General features: G+C 37.5%; 1 protein-coding gene and 1 long non-coding RNA gene across 3 annotated transcripts in view; one reads left to right on the top strand and one right to left on the bottom strand.

Moving 5' to 3' along the window:
- LOC311074645 (protein FAM107B) overlaps positions 1-14,463 on the bottom strand; it is a 32,293-nt gene extending 17,830 nt beyond the window's left edge. Inside the window, exons 1-2 of the mRNA XM_084101378.1 lie at positions 14,041-14,463; positions 505-562 (exon numbers count right to left, since the gene is read on the bottom strand). Coding sequence (XP_083957504.1) covers positions 505-562; positions 14,041-14,064 — 82 coding nt within the window. The 5' untranslated portion in view covers positions 14,065-14,463. The remainder of the gene's footprint in view (positions 1-504; positions 563-14,040) is intronic.
- The window catches only part of LOC311074646, a 109,843-nt gene continuing 105,932 nt past the window's right edge, over positions 12,107-16,017 (top strand). For both annotated transcript variants that reach the window (XR_014604336.1, XR_014604337.1), the window contains exon 1: positions 12,107-12,237. This is a non-coding gene — a long non-coding RNA (uncharacterized lncRNA). The remainder of the gene's footprint in view (positions 12,238-16,017) is intronic.

Raw genomic sequence — 16,017 nt, 5'->3', positions numbered from 1 at the left:
TATATTATCGGCCAGCTCTAATCTGCTAAATGCGACTACATTATAAGGCATGAATATATTAAGATATTATAAAGATGAACATCATGATTTTCTGTAAAGCTGCTTTGAAACAATGTGTATTGTGAAAAGCCTTATATAAATAAATTTGACTTGATCGCAATTCTATATTAATTGCACAAGTTTGACGTTTCTTGCCAAACAACTAAACTTCGCATTATGCCTGCGAATCTATTAAAAACAGGTTCTTTCTTGTCTTCGCTCCTTGATCAAATGAAGAACTTTTCAAGGCCAGTGGCACATGATACATTTAAATGCCTTTATTATTATTTTATGTCAAGAAGCATGGAACTTCGGAAGTCTTTTTTGACTTGACGTGACGTGTCAAGAAAAAAGGTCAAAGACATTTGTGTGGAACAGAATGAGTCGTGGCAACATTGCATTGTTCCTCTGTAGGGCTGTTGGGCGGCTTTCATTGTTCTCAAGGACGCGTGAGTGTAGACTTACCCACTCCATTCAGGTGTTTTCCGTTTTTCACACTCTGCTGCTCAATGTTGTATCCCTTCTGATGCGTGCGTCGTGCGAGAGAGAGACAGAGAAGAGAGAGAAAAAAGAGGCTTATCAGCTTACAAATATTCACATCGCTCTCATCAATCACAGCATTACTGACTCTCTGTCTGCTTGCTCTTTTCTCCAATTGATTTAGGATATATTATGGGAGAGTTCAGTTGTCATGGATCCAGGAAAGGTGGAAGCACATTAACTATGCTTCTGCTGTTGTAACATGAAACCGGCTGTTCCAGTCCTTTTCTCTTGCCGTGCAATTCTAGCAAGGAGTAGCATTTCTATGCTCTAGAAAATAAAGGCAGAATCTTAGGGTCAGAAAAGAACCTTCTAAGAACAATTTTTCACAGGTTTTTGAGTTTAATACAATAGTTTTGGATCATTCTTGAATAGTTAATAGTTCATCCAAAAATCATTTACTTATCCTTATGTCGTTCCATACGTTTATGTTTTTTATTCCTTCCGTAGAACACAAAAATTAGATGTTTAGTAGAATGTTAATGCTGCACTTTGAAAAATTGACCAAAAACACCATAACAATACCATAAAAGTAGTCTGCATGACTCATGAAATGGTTTTGTGTGAGGAAAACACCAACATTTGACTGAAAACTTTCCTCTAATTCTCACATCTCATTAAAATTTGGCGTCATTAGATGCACCAGAATTCAATGATGTCATTTGACTATTGATGCCAAACCTATTTTAATTTAATGTTACAAAGTTTTTGCAATGCCATGAGAATGCCAACTAATTTTAAGTTTTAAAATTGAAAATTGCATTTTTTTTTTAGATCAGCATATTGGTTTCTAAGTCTAAGAGCTTTTCCTGTTGTACAATTCCATAAAATGTATGTAACCCCTGTTCCCTGAGAAAGGAAAGAAGATGCTATGTCAGTTGCTGACGCTATGGGAACGTGTCCTTGTGGAATCCAGTGCCTGAAGCATGTGTAAAATCACACCAATCATTGGCTGACGCATTGTGATGATGTCACAAGGTATGCCCCAGCAAATAAGAAGGGCGCCTGAAAACACGCCATCAGATTTTAATTGTCTGAAGAAAGACATGCAGGCATACCCGAAGCATGGCAACGTGACTCAACGTCTCGTTCCCTTTCTCAGGTAACCCCAAGACATTCCCTTTTTAGAGAACACTACACTGCATCAGTTGCTGACACTATGGGGACGCCAATATCAACTACGCCATGCTGACTCTTTTGGTTCGAACCAATCTAAAAACCTAGGCACTAAAACTCAAAGGCCTGAGCCCTGAGCCAATAATGTGTCAGGGGTACACATCTTGCACAACACTGCTCCCAGTAACTAATATAACCATGTTAGGAAAGGCCCTTAAAGGGATAGTTCGCCCAAAAATGATATTTAAGCCATGATTTACTCACCCTCAAGCCGTTCGAGATCCATATGTCAATCTTTTTTCAGACGAACACATTTTCAGTTATTTTAGAAAATGTCTTAGACCTTTCAGTGGTTATAATGTGAAGCTATGGGGTCCACATCGTTCAAGTCCCAAAATGTGCATGCATCCTTCTCAAAAGTAATCCATCCAGCTCCAGGGGGATAAACGAAGGCCTTCTGAGGGTAATCCGTGCGGTTTTGTCGTAAAAATATACATATTTAAAACTTTATAAACGAAAATAACTGGCTTCCGATGGCGGTCGACGCGCGTTCACGGAGATGGATGCTGGCGTATGACGTAGGACGTAGCGTAGGAAGCGTCGTGACGTAGAACGAACGTAGAGTTTTGTCTTGCTCTGCTCTCTGGCTGCGCTGTCACGTTCGTTCTACGTCACAACGCTTCCTACGCTACATCCTACGTCATACGCCAGCCATCGGAAGCCAGTTATTTTCGTTCTAAGATCTAAGACATTTTCTAAAATAACTGAAAATGTGTTCGTCTGAAAAAAGATTGACATATGCATCTCGAACGGCTTGAGGGTGAGTAAATCATGGGTTAAATATCATTTTTGGGCGAACTATCCCTTTAAGCTTCAATGCTGAAATGAGAATCTCAAGCTAGTCTGAGCCATGCCCCAAGAGAGTCTAGATCCCTTAGAGCAGAGCTACCAGTAAATCGACATAGACTTGGCTAAGTCCAATACTCACATCTAACAGTCCAACTCTAAGCTGGACTAATGAGAAGGAGCTTAGGCTAACCTTACTTTACGTGACATAGCCCTTGTGGCCCCCCCATGCTGACCAAATAAATAAATAAAAAAAAGAATTTATTATGATTTTACACGCCAACTAATGCGACGCAACGTTCTACATGGGTTAATTAGAGCAGGGCACCCAAACACTGTGGCCTGCGGTGCTGCTCGGTGAATGAGAGCTCAGCAACTACTCTTGGAGAGAGGAGCTACGATATCTCCTGTTGCAAGAGCTGAAGGTAAGCAAAATGATTTCATCTCGTAAGTGACTTGTTGTTCTTGCACATAACCGTGTTACTTTTGTTCCTCACACTGATAATGAAATCAAGTTTGTAAATGTCTGGTCTCGATATGTTTAGAAAGTAGATCAAGTACTGCACCATCAGGTTTGTGACGAAGAAGGTTCTTACTATTTGCAAATCAGTGCAATTATAATTTCATTGTAGGCCTAGTGTGTGTCCTTAAAATGGTGCTTTCTGCTGTAAATTCTTTTTTGTGTCAATATGGCTCTAATGTTTCTTTTTTTTAAGTAAATACTTGGCCTACATTTGGAAATACATGCAGATATACATGCATAAGTAAATAAATGTTGTAGTTGTGCCCTATGTTTACTGTACATCTTTCTACAGATATCAGCAAGTCCAAGAATGATGTACCAGTACAGCCCAACTTGAATATATTCTCAACCACTTTGATGGGGGACAGAAGACAGAGCTTCAGGCCAAACTGGTATAATCTTCTTGACTATTCTGTCATGATTGACTCTACATATTGCTATGCATGTAGACATTTTAGCACACCAAATGCCCCAGACACTGTTTTTGTTTCAACACCTGGTTTTAGAAACTGGAAAAAAGCAACTATGAGAGATGCAGGGTTTTCAGTACATGCAAAGTCTGAACGACACAAGTGTGCAATGATAGCATGGAGGGATTATCAAAGAGCTGTTAAAGCTGATACAACACTAGCATATCTTCTTGACAAAGAACACACTAAACATAAATAGGAAATGGCACATTGTTGTACCTTTTGTTGTACCCTGGAGTTTTGTTCACATTGAATTGACACCCTGTATTTGTACCCTGTACTGTATTTTTCATTTTGTATGGCCCTACCTCTTTGCATAGCCCTACCTCTTTTGCACCTGCACTCACTCTTGTACAAAATAAATGTTTATATGATTTTAAAGTAAAATAAAGTTTATAATCTTTAAATATCATTTGTTGCCATTTTTTAATGTGTCCCTCTGGTTAAACACTGGCCCCTCCTTGGCAAACCTTTGAAACTTGGCAAACTGGCAGCTCCAGTAGTAAGATGAAAAGATTTATCTTGAACTCTGTCATGGAAACTATATATGAACATTATTAAATCATGTAAAAAGGAATTTATACCTGTATGATATTATGCTGTAACCACATTGGACCAGCAATTTGGAAAATGGATGGATGGATGATTGAGCTACAGGCGCCATATTCTAGCGGGAAGTGGGAATTCATTCAACGCTCCCGTCACGGTGCATTATGGGTATTTTCTAGCCATTGAGCATACATCGGTTGTACACTCATTATTGCGGTGCATTGTGGGATTGAATGAGTGGACTCGATAACATCCACTATGGTTTCGGACACAACTACAAATGGCTGTCCACTCAAAAATTGTCCTATTTAAGGGTATAGGGGGTGATTTCGGACACGGGTCAACTTACAATGACAAGAAACACAGGCAAACAGAAACAGAACCAAACCAAAACATATTCATTTTCATATTCAACCCCAGTATTTATACTCAATGAAACCACTTGGTATCAGATGTAAAAGTTTTGTGATCCAGCAGTGGGAGCATGCACCCCTTCTCTTTTTGAGTGGACCCAGCTTTTCTACAGCCCACAGTTACAATTTAATGCCTGAGGACTCTTTTTCCGGCTCTTTCCTGAGCTATATTCAATGCAGAACCCTCTAGCTGAGTGAATGGATACTGTAGCTGCAGTTGCTAGGAGAAGCCTGCTCAGGCTTGGTGTCTTCACAAGGGCCTCACTGTCTTATCACTCACAGCAAGGACATGGAAATTGGGAAATAAAAGAGAGTGACATTCTAAGGAAAGAACAAATGTCTTTAATTTCAGGCTTACATAGGCCTCTTACAACCTAGAGGGAAAATTCAGTGCAATAATTTCTGTTTAGCTGTCCCTTACACACCCTTTGCAAACAAAACCAATAGAGGATTTTTATTCACCTGCACAAATATCAATGCGTTTCCTCTGAGCGAGCTCTCAGGCCTGACATAAAAAAGAGGCAAGCTTTATTGAGATGTAATTAATTTGCTTGTATTTAAAGGGGATTTGTGTCCTCTCATTGGGAGAGAGGCTTTACACAGTATTATAATCAACAAAGACTTGCTGAGACGCTGAAAGATGCAAAGCCTCCTCAAGTAACAATGGAATCAGGTTGAAATAAGCTTATGCTCACTAAGAGTCAATCCATATTTGGAGCAGCGTTCCGTGAATGGTAGAGTGGTGTTTAATAGTATGAATGAGATCTGAATTGGATTTATTCGGCACTGAATGCTCTCCTTTAATTATGGAATGCCCCTCAGTCCATTAAGTGTGGAATTGGGCTTCATATATCTTGATTCTCTGGTGAAATGGTTCTTAAGCCAGTCAATATGTGTCAGTATGACTGTGATAATTCAGACAACACAGACACAAATTAACCAATTAAACGTTAAACAATACAGGCCATCTCTAAAATTGTGAATGAATAAATAGCATACTGTAAGCATAGTACTGATAGATCCGTGCAGTGCAGACGTAAGCAAGAGACAGACCAATATTTAAAAAAATAAATGGTAGAAATCGTAATGCTTTGCAAGAGTAGGAACGGAAGCTTTCATCTAAAGAGCCAATCACTTTTTTGATAGGAACACTGCCAGATAGTTTACAGTCTAGAATCCACAATGTGTGTTTGCTTGTCCAGTGACCAGAATATTTCAATAGTTTTTGTCCACATAATTTAAAGTTAATGGGGTCCAAAACAACATGGGACCCTATTGACTTTTATGATCAAAATACATTTTTTCAAAATATGCTCCACTGCAGAATGAAAGTCATACACTGCATTACACTATACTATACGAGAGTATGCCCTACTATGAATTTTTTATGCAGAAACAATATCTGGCACTTTGAAATCAAAGTTATAGCTGCAATGACAGCACTTCCATTGAAAGGTAAAATGAAACAATAAAATATGAAAAACAATGTGTCACAATCGCTGGTTGCAGCACAAAAGAAAGTTGCCTGGATCTAGATGCAGCAGTTTCTTTTATTAAACAAACTCAAAACTTTACAGAAGACTAAAGAATCTCTGGAACTTGGAACAGAACAACCAACATAGTAATAGAACTGACAATGATCTGAAAGAAACACAGGGCTTAAATAGACAGCAAACAAGAGGGGCCAATTAACTAAACACACCTGAACAGAAATAAAGCGATCAGTAACCATGAAGACATACGGAGGAAGACTGAACTAATTAACAAGCTATAAACCAACCTTGAAACACAGACATGAACAGAATAGAACAAAAACAAACTCTAAACATGAACAAATAAACTCAAAATGTGACACAATGGGAATGAACAAAACAATACATCACAGTACGGTACTGGACAGTATACAATACAGTAAAAAGTAGTATAGTATAGTATAGTATAGTATAGTATAGTATAGTATAGTATAGTATAGTATAGTATAGTATAGTAGGCCTAGTTTCATCTAGTGCAGTATGATGTAGTAGCCTAATGTAGAAAAGAACATCAACCTCTCTGAAATCAAAGTTGTCCTCTCGTCTATCACAAGAGACAGAATATAGGCCACAGCCAAAGCAATCTGGCATCACTAAACCTTGAGGAGAGCCAAGCGTGACCTCCTCTAGAATGCACCATTGTCCTCCAAGATGGGCTGGATGCCACAGCGCCTCACCTGTAGTGTCCAGTTACCGGCCGAAGTGATCGCTTGACCTTTCTGCTTGTGGCCCGTTCTGATCTCTCATGTTTTATTTACGCTGTTCAGAACCTGTCTCTGTACCCATATACTGCAAAGTGATATTGCATCCTCACGCATAAGCCACAAACAAAAAGGGTGTTTTTAATAGATTTTTGCCCTGCTTTGCTGCTCTGGTTTCAAGCTGAGGGTTCTCAGGTTTCCTAGACAACACAAACAATTAGCGGAGGCCACGGAGGGGAGAGACAGCCTGCTAATTATCCACGGGACCTACTGGAGAACATGGGCACGGATCAGCGCTCCAGTCTTCTGCTGGGACCCGCTGCGGCACACAGACAAACACTGATAAAGAATGATTTCATGTACGATAAAATATTGTTTATTCGTTTATCATTCTGTTTGTGACATGTGACACCGTTCTGCAGATTCCCACGGTCCTGATCTGCTTGCCTGGGCCTGAATATGAATCTAAATGTTGCAATGAAACAGACATTAGAGACCCCTTAAGGCTTCTTTCCTTACACAGTTAAACATTTTCCATTCCCCTAATGGTCATTATGTGTTTTAATGGGAGCTAAGACCTGGTAAACTACACAAGATCAGAATCCATCTTCCCGTTTCCTGTTGAGATGAAAGTAAGTGGAAATGGTGATAAATCTTGGGCTGCTTGGAGCCACTCTATTAAACAGCTGTACATGTGTGTAGTCAAGTGCGTGCACTAGCATATACTAGCATACACTTTTCCTTGTGCAAACCAACCCGTAATGTCCCCAAGCAGGTATTTTTCAACAATACAAATATATCTTATATCTACTTGACTATGGAAAGACTCAAACTTACATCACAAACAAGTCAATCACTTGTACAAAAAATGATAAATATATGTGAGACTTTTATTCATCACAACTTCAAATGTGGCTCATCTAATAGAGAAAATATCTGTACTGGAATAGCAGTCCAACAACAGACTTTTTGAATTAGTGAGGTCAACTTCTTTTATAGTAATATTTTTTGACTACCTAAAAATGGGTGAATTTAGAGATGTTGGACTTTAGAATTTACGTCTTCAAATGTATCCCTTCCAGCAAAAACAAACAAACAAATAAATGAATTAAAATAAAACAAATGAATAAACACTCATCTATCCTTCCATTCTCCAAACCAACTGTCCTATGTTTGCAGTTGGATAAACATTAAATTGATTTAACATTAAAGAAGAAGACAAAATTGCACTGACTAGCCAGTATCCAGAACGGTTTGATCTACTGTATATTATACAGGGCTTCCTTAATAAGATAGTCAACTCTTTTAGACAACTCTGCAATCAACTACGCTTTCAGACAACTCACAAACTAAACACATTTCTCTCACTTGATCCTAAGGCGTGTTAATATCCTGGTCATATATTTGTAAAATTAGCACCAGTGATGTTTGACATCATGCTGTAGGAGACAGAGCCTAAATATACTGTACCACGTACGGGGGTTTTAAAAAATCATATAACTTAGCCCGGAATTCCCAAATTTCTATGAACAGTATAATGCTAAATGTAAAACAAATCTACTAAAAAAAGCTGCCTTATGTTGTTACACAAAATTGTTTTATAGTAAATCACAGTTTTTAAATGTCATATGCTGATACGTAGCCTAATTCTTAAAGGCATTTTAACATTTGGAGCGATTGTGCCACCTGGTGGGGAATATTGTACTAGATAGTACACACAGCCTACGTCATGCCCCAAACCGATACATTCAATGCTATACATGTAAAAAAGGTTATAAATAAAACCTGAACTGCGTCAAACGTCATCAAATATTTTTGTACAACACATATATTTAGTTTCATATGCCAAAGGGGAATCAGCCATATGCAGCTGTGATTTTTAAGCCCTCAATGAATCACAACGTGTCAGTTACAAAGCTCTGGGGATTTCAGTAACGACAGCGAATGAGTTTCAGACTACTCATTTACTTGCAATGCATGCAAGCATGGATTTTGATCAGCAGTTGATCAGCTGCACTGGGTCAAATGTATGATTCCCATAGTATAAGTGATTCTTTTCCAGCGAATGAGAAAAATAATTTAAAAAAAAAACAATATTTGAAACCCAATTTGTTCTTGGCTACAATTGCTTTGTGTTGGAAGAAAATGTGTGGGAGGAAAACATTAGTATTCATATTTAAGGTCAAACCAAAATAATGAAAGAGAAAATTGATTTGTAAGCTGGAATTATTAACTTGCAGACAAACATGCTCTTTATGAGTACAGATTTAGATGGTCAAATCAACTTTTAGGATTTAGCAAATATATCTTTCTAGAATTTTTGACCACAATAAAAAGTCGTACAAATCATATGCACAGTTATATTCATAACACCATGTTTATAAACCATACATTGCTGTAGACATTCTAGAATATTTCATATTTTAAACAGTGTGCCACACTATTTATAAGTTGATTACATTGTTTTCCTTTTTTATGATGAGTGGTGAACCTTTTCCCTCACTTCACTTTTGTATAAATTCCATCATTTGACCGAGTTTAATGGACATGTTGACATGCTTGATCATTCATTCTGTCTTTTACATAATTTCCAAGAGCATATACAGCAAAATGAAAGTATTTAAAAAGATTTTAATTGTACATAAATTAAAACCAAGGAAAACTATAAGTTTAATTTAGTGAAACAAATATCAAATGTAAAGTGAAACACCTGAGCAGTCACTTCAAACTTCAGCATTCCAGAGTCTCAGATTAACCTCTATCTCTGCCTGCAACCCACAATTTAGCCTTCAAATTGAAGTGTTGTTTCTTATTTCAGAGGGTTTTTTTTCTCTTAATGGAGTGAAATGAGACCTGTGCTAAAGCTGAAAGAGAGAGACGGTGTGAGAGAAAGGGATTTCTGCTTTAAGAGTCCCGTGTAAGAGACTCATTTGTTGCAGAGGCTGAAGTGCACCACGGACAGGTTCAGTTACTCGTCTCCAGGGTTCTTATACATTCTGGTGTCTGGACCCATCTTACTTTGAATCTTTTCTCACTGTCTGACATCAGCCAACCGGAAGCTGCTAAACTCCAGAATTCAGCAGTTATTCAGGATTCCTCTTTTTTTTATTTTTTTTATAACAAAATCAATACATATGTTCAAACACTGTGAAAACACACATGTGATCCAATTAACATTACATTAAAACAAAAAAGCTACTGTAATGTTAATGCTTTCCTTTACTAATAAAAGCTCATATTTGGTGTACAGAAGAAAAAATAACACAACAAATAAAACTATATAGCTAATTATAACTAGTTAATTATAAAATCAACCTGGTGTAACTTAAAGATGCACTATGAGAATCAAAGACCAGTCATATCAGTAGCCAATAAAAGTATTATATAAAGTGGGTCGCCTCATCATGGTGGCTGTTATGTTGAAATCACATGACCAGCCTCACTTTTAATTGTGGAATAAATGAATCATGGGTGACAAATACGACCGTCATTGTATTACGATGGCAATGGTAACTGAAAACTTGCTTTTGCGTGATGCTTCATCCACACCACTAGATGTCAGAAGTCCAACATCACTGATGACTCAGTGAGTGGAAGACAGACAGGCAAATAAATACCTTGTGCATCTTTACAAAAGCTACTTTAGTCCATTTATTAAAAAATAAAAAACGTGAATACACTTTTGAACGTATTAGACATTTGTGCTGTCTCAGATAACTTTTACATACCACATAAACACCTGTACTGTCAGAGTTAAATTCCGTCCCAGAGCGTGTAATTATTTTTAGCTTGACTGTTGGATCATTTATAAAGGATTTGTCTGATTGGTCTAATCTTCCTCAGTAGGTCTCTGGCACAGGAAGCATTAGCACAACTTGACATCCCATTTAGCAGTAGGGAAATCACATGCAAGTGCTCTGCTCAGGAGTTGGCTGATGTAGCCGTATTAATCCTGATCCTAGACCAGCTTTGTTGTTACTCATTATAATTTAGGAGCAGAGATGCACACCCAAGATCAGTCTGAGCTTTATTGTTCCTAAATAGTTTCCACCCAAAGCACGTAAAATGTCAAAACAGAGGCTATGTTTGGAATGGAACCGAGTGTGCTGTTTACTAATGCTCAGTAATTCTCAACTTTATGTTTAAAATGTTGATTTTTTCAATGAAACTTACCCAAATTCCAGTGTTGATAAAAAAGAATGCATGAAGCCATAAAATGTTTTTTGTTTTTTTTTAATGGAAAGAGTTAAAGTACAGTTAAAGGTATATTTCAAGTATAAAATAATATTAATACCTATAGATTTTTTTTTAAATAATATATAAATAATAAACTTTAAGTATGATGTTATGTTCACTTAAAGAAAACTTACATATACTTGCACTTTCATAAACCAAAAAATGTATTTGACTAGTAAACTATCAGTATACCTATAAGTTCACTTGTAGTATAGTTGCAGTACAAACGAAAGACTAGTTGTGTACTTTTATACTCCAAAAAAGTATAGGCCTACTTATTTTTCGCAAGATTTCATTTGCTTGGATTACAACCAGTTTCCCCATCACTCCATATTCACTCGTGATTGAGTGAGCTTTGAGCAGGTGCGTCTCATCTCACCCATGCATGAAATGCCACAGTGGAGACACACGCTCCAGTGGAATAAAGCTTGTAACAGGATGAACTCAGAACAAAGTTTTAATGAAATCAATTGCGTTTACCAGACCCAACAAAACAGAGCATGTTGCTGCATTAGGTTATATTAAAGTCCCCCTGTGGTGAAAATCAAGCTTTTAATGTTGTTTATATGTCTATGTGGTGTTTTTAATGTGCTTTAAGAAAAAAAAAAACATATGCAAATTCATAAGTCAACACCATTGCTGAGTATTTTGTCCATAAAACGGCAGTGAACCAAAGACTGTCTCAAAAACGCGGTTTGAAATCGTTGGTGTTTCTGACAAACTACCTTGTAACCAATCAGGTCAACGTGTGATCGTCAACGAGTGGAGGCGGGGCTCATTTGCATATTCATAGAACCACATATACTAAATGAGGCAAGGGTGTTACATTCAAGCTACTTTAAGGCATGACAAAAAAACATAAAAAATCAAAGAAAAAACGTTTAAATATGTCATTTTGGTGATTAAAGGTGAGTTTTAAGGGATAAAATGATTGACTACAGGGGCACTTTAACGATCACAAATGATCTCTCTTCCAGTTAGGCCTCAGTTCAACAGCCTATTTGAAAAAGGGAAAGAGGGGTCTTGTAATGTGAGGGTCTATAACTGCGAGGTCCTGTCTAGGTATTCAGCTCGTGCCAAGAGTCCCGGAAGCTGGCAGAGAGGGTGAAATTACAGCTCTGACAAGCTGACATTTTCATCTCTCACTGAGCACTGGTTTCTTTGCTGCACCTTAGACATTACTGAAGAACTCACAATCCAATAACTGCTGGACTATCAAAACAACAATCTGCTCACCAGGGGCCACCATTCTCGCTTTACTTCAGATATACTGTAAGTTTTGAAGGACAGGCTGCATGATCCGCCATGCTGGTTGAACAGAATGAGACGGCTGTGAGCCTTAAGTCGATATTCCGGGTGATTACGGGATACTGAATTGGTCTGGCTCCAGTTTGCATGTGGGACATGGAGAGGAATTTGCAAGGTCATTGCTAGAGTATTATTGGCTGCTTTTTGATAAGCGTGTCTTGAAAGTAAATCAGCATAAATCCATGACCTCTGCCCCGCTGCTAAAATGAAGGGAAAAATATTGGGAGTTTCTTTTAAAGAATAGACTTCTTAAAACACACTTTCTTTGTCAGTTTATTGTTATTATTATTATTATTATGAAAGTTATAAAAAAATAAGAAAAATCCCCACCCCATGATAAGGCTAACTAGCTAGCATTTTTATGCATCCTAAATGCACAAAATTTCACATTATTTTCACACGTTTTGCCTAATGTGACTGAATTACTTTAATTACTTTAAATATTCTGCCTGCAAGTGAATTTTACTTGGTCTTTTCTTTGTTTGTTTGTGTTTTCACACATCATATTCTCAAGCTCTTGACTGACTGCTTTCTACTTAGTAAACAAGTGCTGTAACTTGTATTAGGTACAAAACTGCTGTTTATGGTGCAAATGACACCACAACAGAAAGTAAGCAAGTAAGTGAGTGAGTGTGTGAGTGAGTGTAAGTAAGTGTAAGTAAGCACATGAAATGGTTTATGTTTATTATACTCTTTGTTTGTATTGTTATAATTTTCATATATTCATATATAATAATTCACTTTTTTTTTGTTTAAAAAAGGGGGGAATACATTAATTTTAGTAAAAAAAATCAACTCCTGGTCACATAAAAGTGCCCAATGAAACACCCACAGACACAATACACCTAGTAATGTTTTCACAATTTGACAACTGGTTATGGTCCAGGGTTCAAAAGCATTGTAAGACTAACTAGATCGTAGAATCGTAGAATTCTCTAATATGATCAACTAAGCTCACGATGCTTTTAAGAAACAGCCCTTTTCTGGATGAAGATTGGTCAATAACCTGTTAATTCACAAAACATTCAACTACATGCCTATACAGAAAAGTTCCTTATCCGTGATATGGATCAAGATGTATTTAATTCTGACTGTGTCTCTTCACCCTAATAAACCTGACGCTTGATTGTACAGTCAAATGGCTCACACATAGGTAATCAGAAGAGGCTCTTGTATAATCCTCTAGTAACCCTCTCTACAGCAGCTGTCAGCTGTCACTAGCAGCACTGAGCAATGAGTCAACTTCAGTCACCACCACACCTTCCCAGCATGCACCCCTCCCCATAGCTCAAATATTTGTCAGTGTTACTACTCCAATACTTCACTGGAAATGGCCTATACGTTCAAAACACCAACAATGGGCTCTTGGGTTAATCCCAAACTCATGGAAATGAGAGCAATTCCGTTTTATATTGCGCCAACCGTAAACAGCATTTAGACTTTTAGACTCTTTTAGACTTTTTAAACAAGTGTTAATTTGAAAGTATCAAAGCATTATCATGAATGTTGACTGTAACAAACAAAATAACGTTAAAATCAGCACTCATTCACACATTAAATGGTTACATTGAAAATGTTTCAATTGTTCAATATTAACAATTAAAGACAAAATAGCAGTGCCTTGAATGCTAATGATTCGGATGTAAACAAACCATAAGACTCTCTTAAGACAAGTCAAGTGTTGAAAACAAGCCATGGCCTGTGTCATCCACTCACCAGTACCTCAGTTACCCAAACTGCTTGACAAAAATGATTAAGCATACTTACTTTTTTGCCATACGACGCCCCCATGCTGAGACTTTGGGGTGGGATGAGGTTGCTGTATGTCCGCTAGGCCCAGATTTCAGAGATTTCCTTGTGAGTTCAAACTCTACTCTTCTCCTCGACTTGATCCGTGTCCACTTGGGCTCCACCAGGGAGGGAAGGAGGAAGGGAGGGGGTGAAGACAGAAAAACCCTCTCGCTCTCCCTGGCAGATCAGACGTGGGATAGTCTGGCAAAAGTGACTAGTTGGGTTAGATTATAATGACTAAGTCTCTCTGACATTCTTTGGCTTGACAAAAAGGACCAGGTTGTAAACTTGAGGTTGCTATTTTGTCATCTTGGGTTTCTTAGCTTTAAACAAACTGGAATCAATCTGAGTCAGAGTAAACCAGACCATCTGTGGCACCTGTTACTCCGCTTTCCTTACAGGATTTATCCACTGCCCCAAGATTATGCTAATTGGCGGTGACAGAGAAGGAAGTCTTGGAAAAGGCTCATGGTGGGATGGACTCAGAATAACTGTCAGAATTCAGGGAATGGGGTCTGATTTTTGCCGGGATTATCAAGACATGGTGGTCTGCTTTGTTTTTACATATGGAGAAATGTGGGAATCTAGCCATGGCCCAGGAAAGTGAGCCAGTCTAATCACATTCTAATCACATTAATGTCAGGTGATAAAAGGAAATTGCATATGAGCAATGTTATTTTAATTTTCTGTAAAGTGTATTAGTATCAGTGTTGGGTAAGTTACTTTAAAAAAGTAATTAGTTATAGTTACTAGTTACTTCTCACAAAAAGTAACTGCGTTAGTAACTGAATTACATCATTACAAAAGTAACTAATTACCAGGGAAAGTAACTATTGCGTTACTTTAAAAAAAAAAGTTTAAATATAAGAAATTTCTTGGATACCCCCAATATGAAATGTTAAATGAATTAAATGGACACTAAATAGAACATGCTTCTTAAGAAATGTACCAAAAATAAATAAATAGTAATAGAAAATATAGCCTACACATACACTAGTGCATATCATTAAAATGATAAAACTCACACACCTTTACAACTGGTAGACTGTATTGCCTACTTGAAGTATTTTCTTCCTCACAATATTAAGTTTAACAAAAAGTGCTCTCAATATAATACTGAACAATGTACCAACATAAATAATAATGATAAAATATAATCTTTTGGGGCTTTATTTTTATAACCTACAGAGAACGTCATCAGAGGTTAGCCAAATTCTAGTCGTGTTTGCCGCACAACAACCGGTCAAACAAATAGCCATGTTTGAACGTTCCCTGCAGGTTATTTTGGAGTTTATGTTAGGCTATATAAACTAATTAAAACATTGCATATGATACCAATATGCTACAGAGATTATTCTAATGCTGAAATGTGTAATTTATTTATAAATAAAGTATTTATGCTCGTTGCTCGGACACATTCGGTCTCTGTCGCGCACTGTCGAGCGCGTTCTCGGACACACTCGGTCTCTCTCGCGCACTGTCGAGCGCGCTGGCTCGCGGCATTCGCCTCGCTTTTGTCCAGTCCGGCGCCTCATAAACACACACACAGAGAGAGCCTACTCGGATGAAAACCGCTTCAGTGAGCTCAGTTATAGTAACGCCGCATTTTTATTGACAGTAACGGCAACGGCGTTGTAACGGAGTAAACAGTAATTAGTTTGATTACTCGTTACTGACAAAAATAACGCCGTTAGTAACGCCGTTTATTTATAACGCCGTTATTCCCATCACTGATTAGTATAATCCGGCATGTGCCGTAATACTTTTAAAAAAGGCAGATTTGTTTGCTTTTTTATGCAATAAACATTAAAAAACACCAAATTAACCACTTCATTTTATAATTGAACTATTCAATTTTAGACACAAGACTGACACTTGCAAATGTGATAATAATTTTAAACAACAGTTTAATTAACAAGTAGGATAGGCAGAGTCCAGTTCATACATTTATCA

This window comes from Abramis brama (genome assembly GCF_963993115.1).
Source record: "Abramis brama genome assembly, chromosome: 23".
In the NCBI taxonomy this organism is placed as follows: domain Eukaryota; kingdom Metazoa; phylum Chordata; class Actinopteri; order Cypriniformes; family Leuciscidae; genus Abramis; species Abramis brama.
Note: the sequence above shows the minus strand (reverse complement) of the source record. Positions and strands in the feature narration are given on the sequence as shown.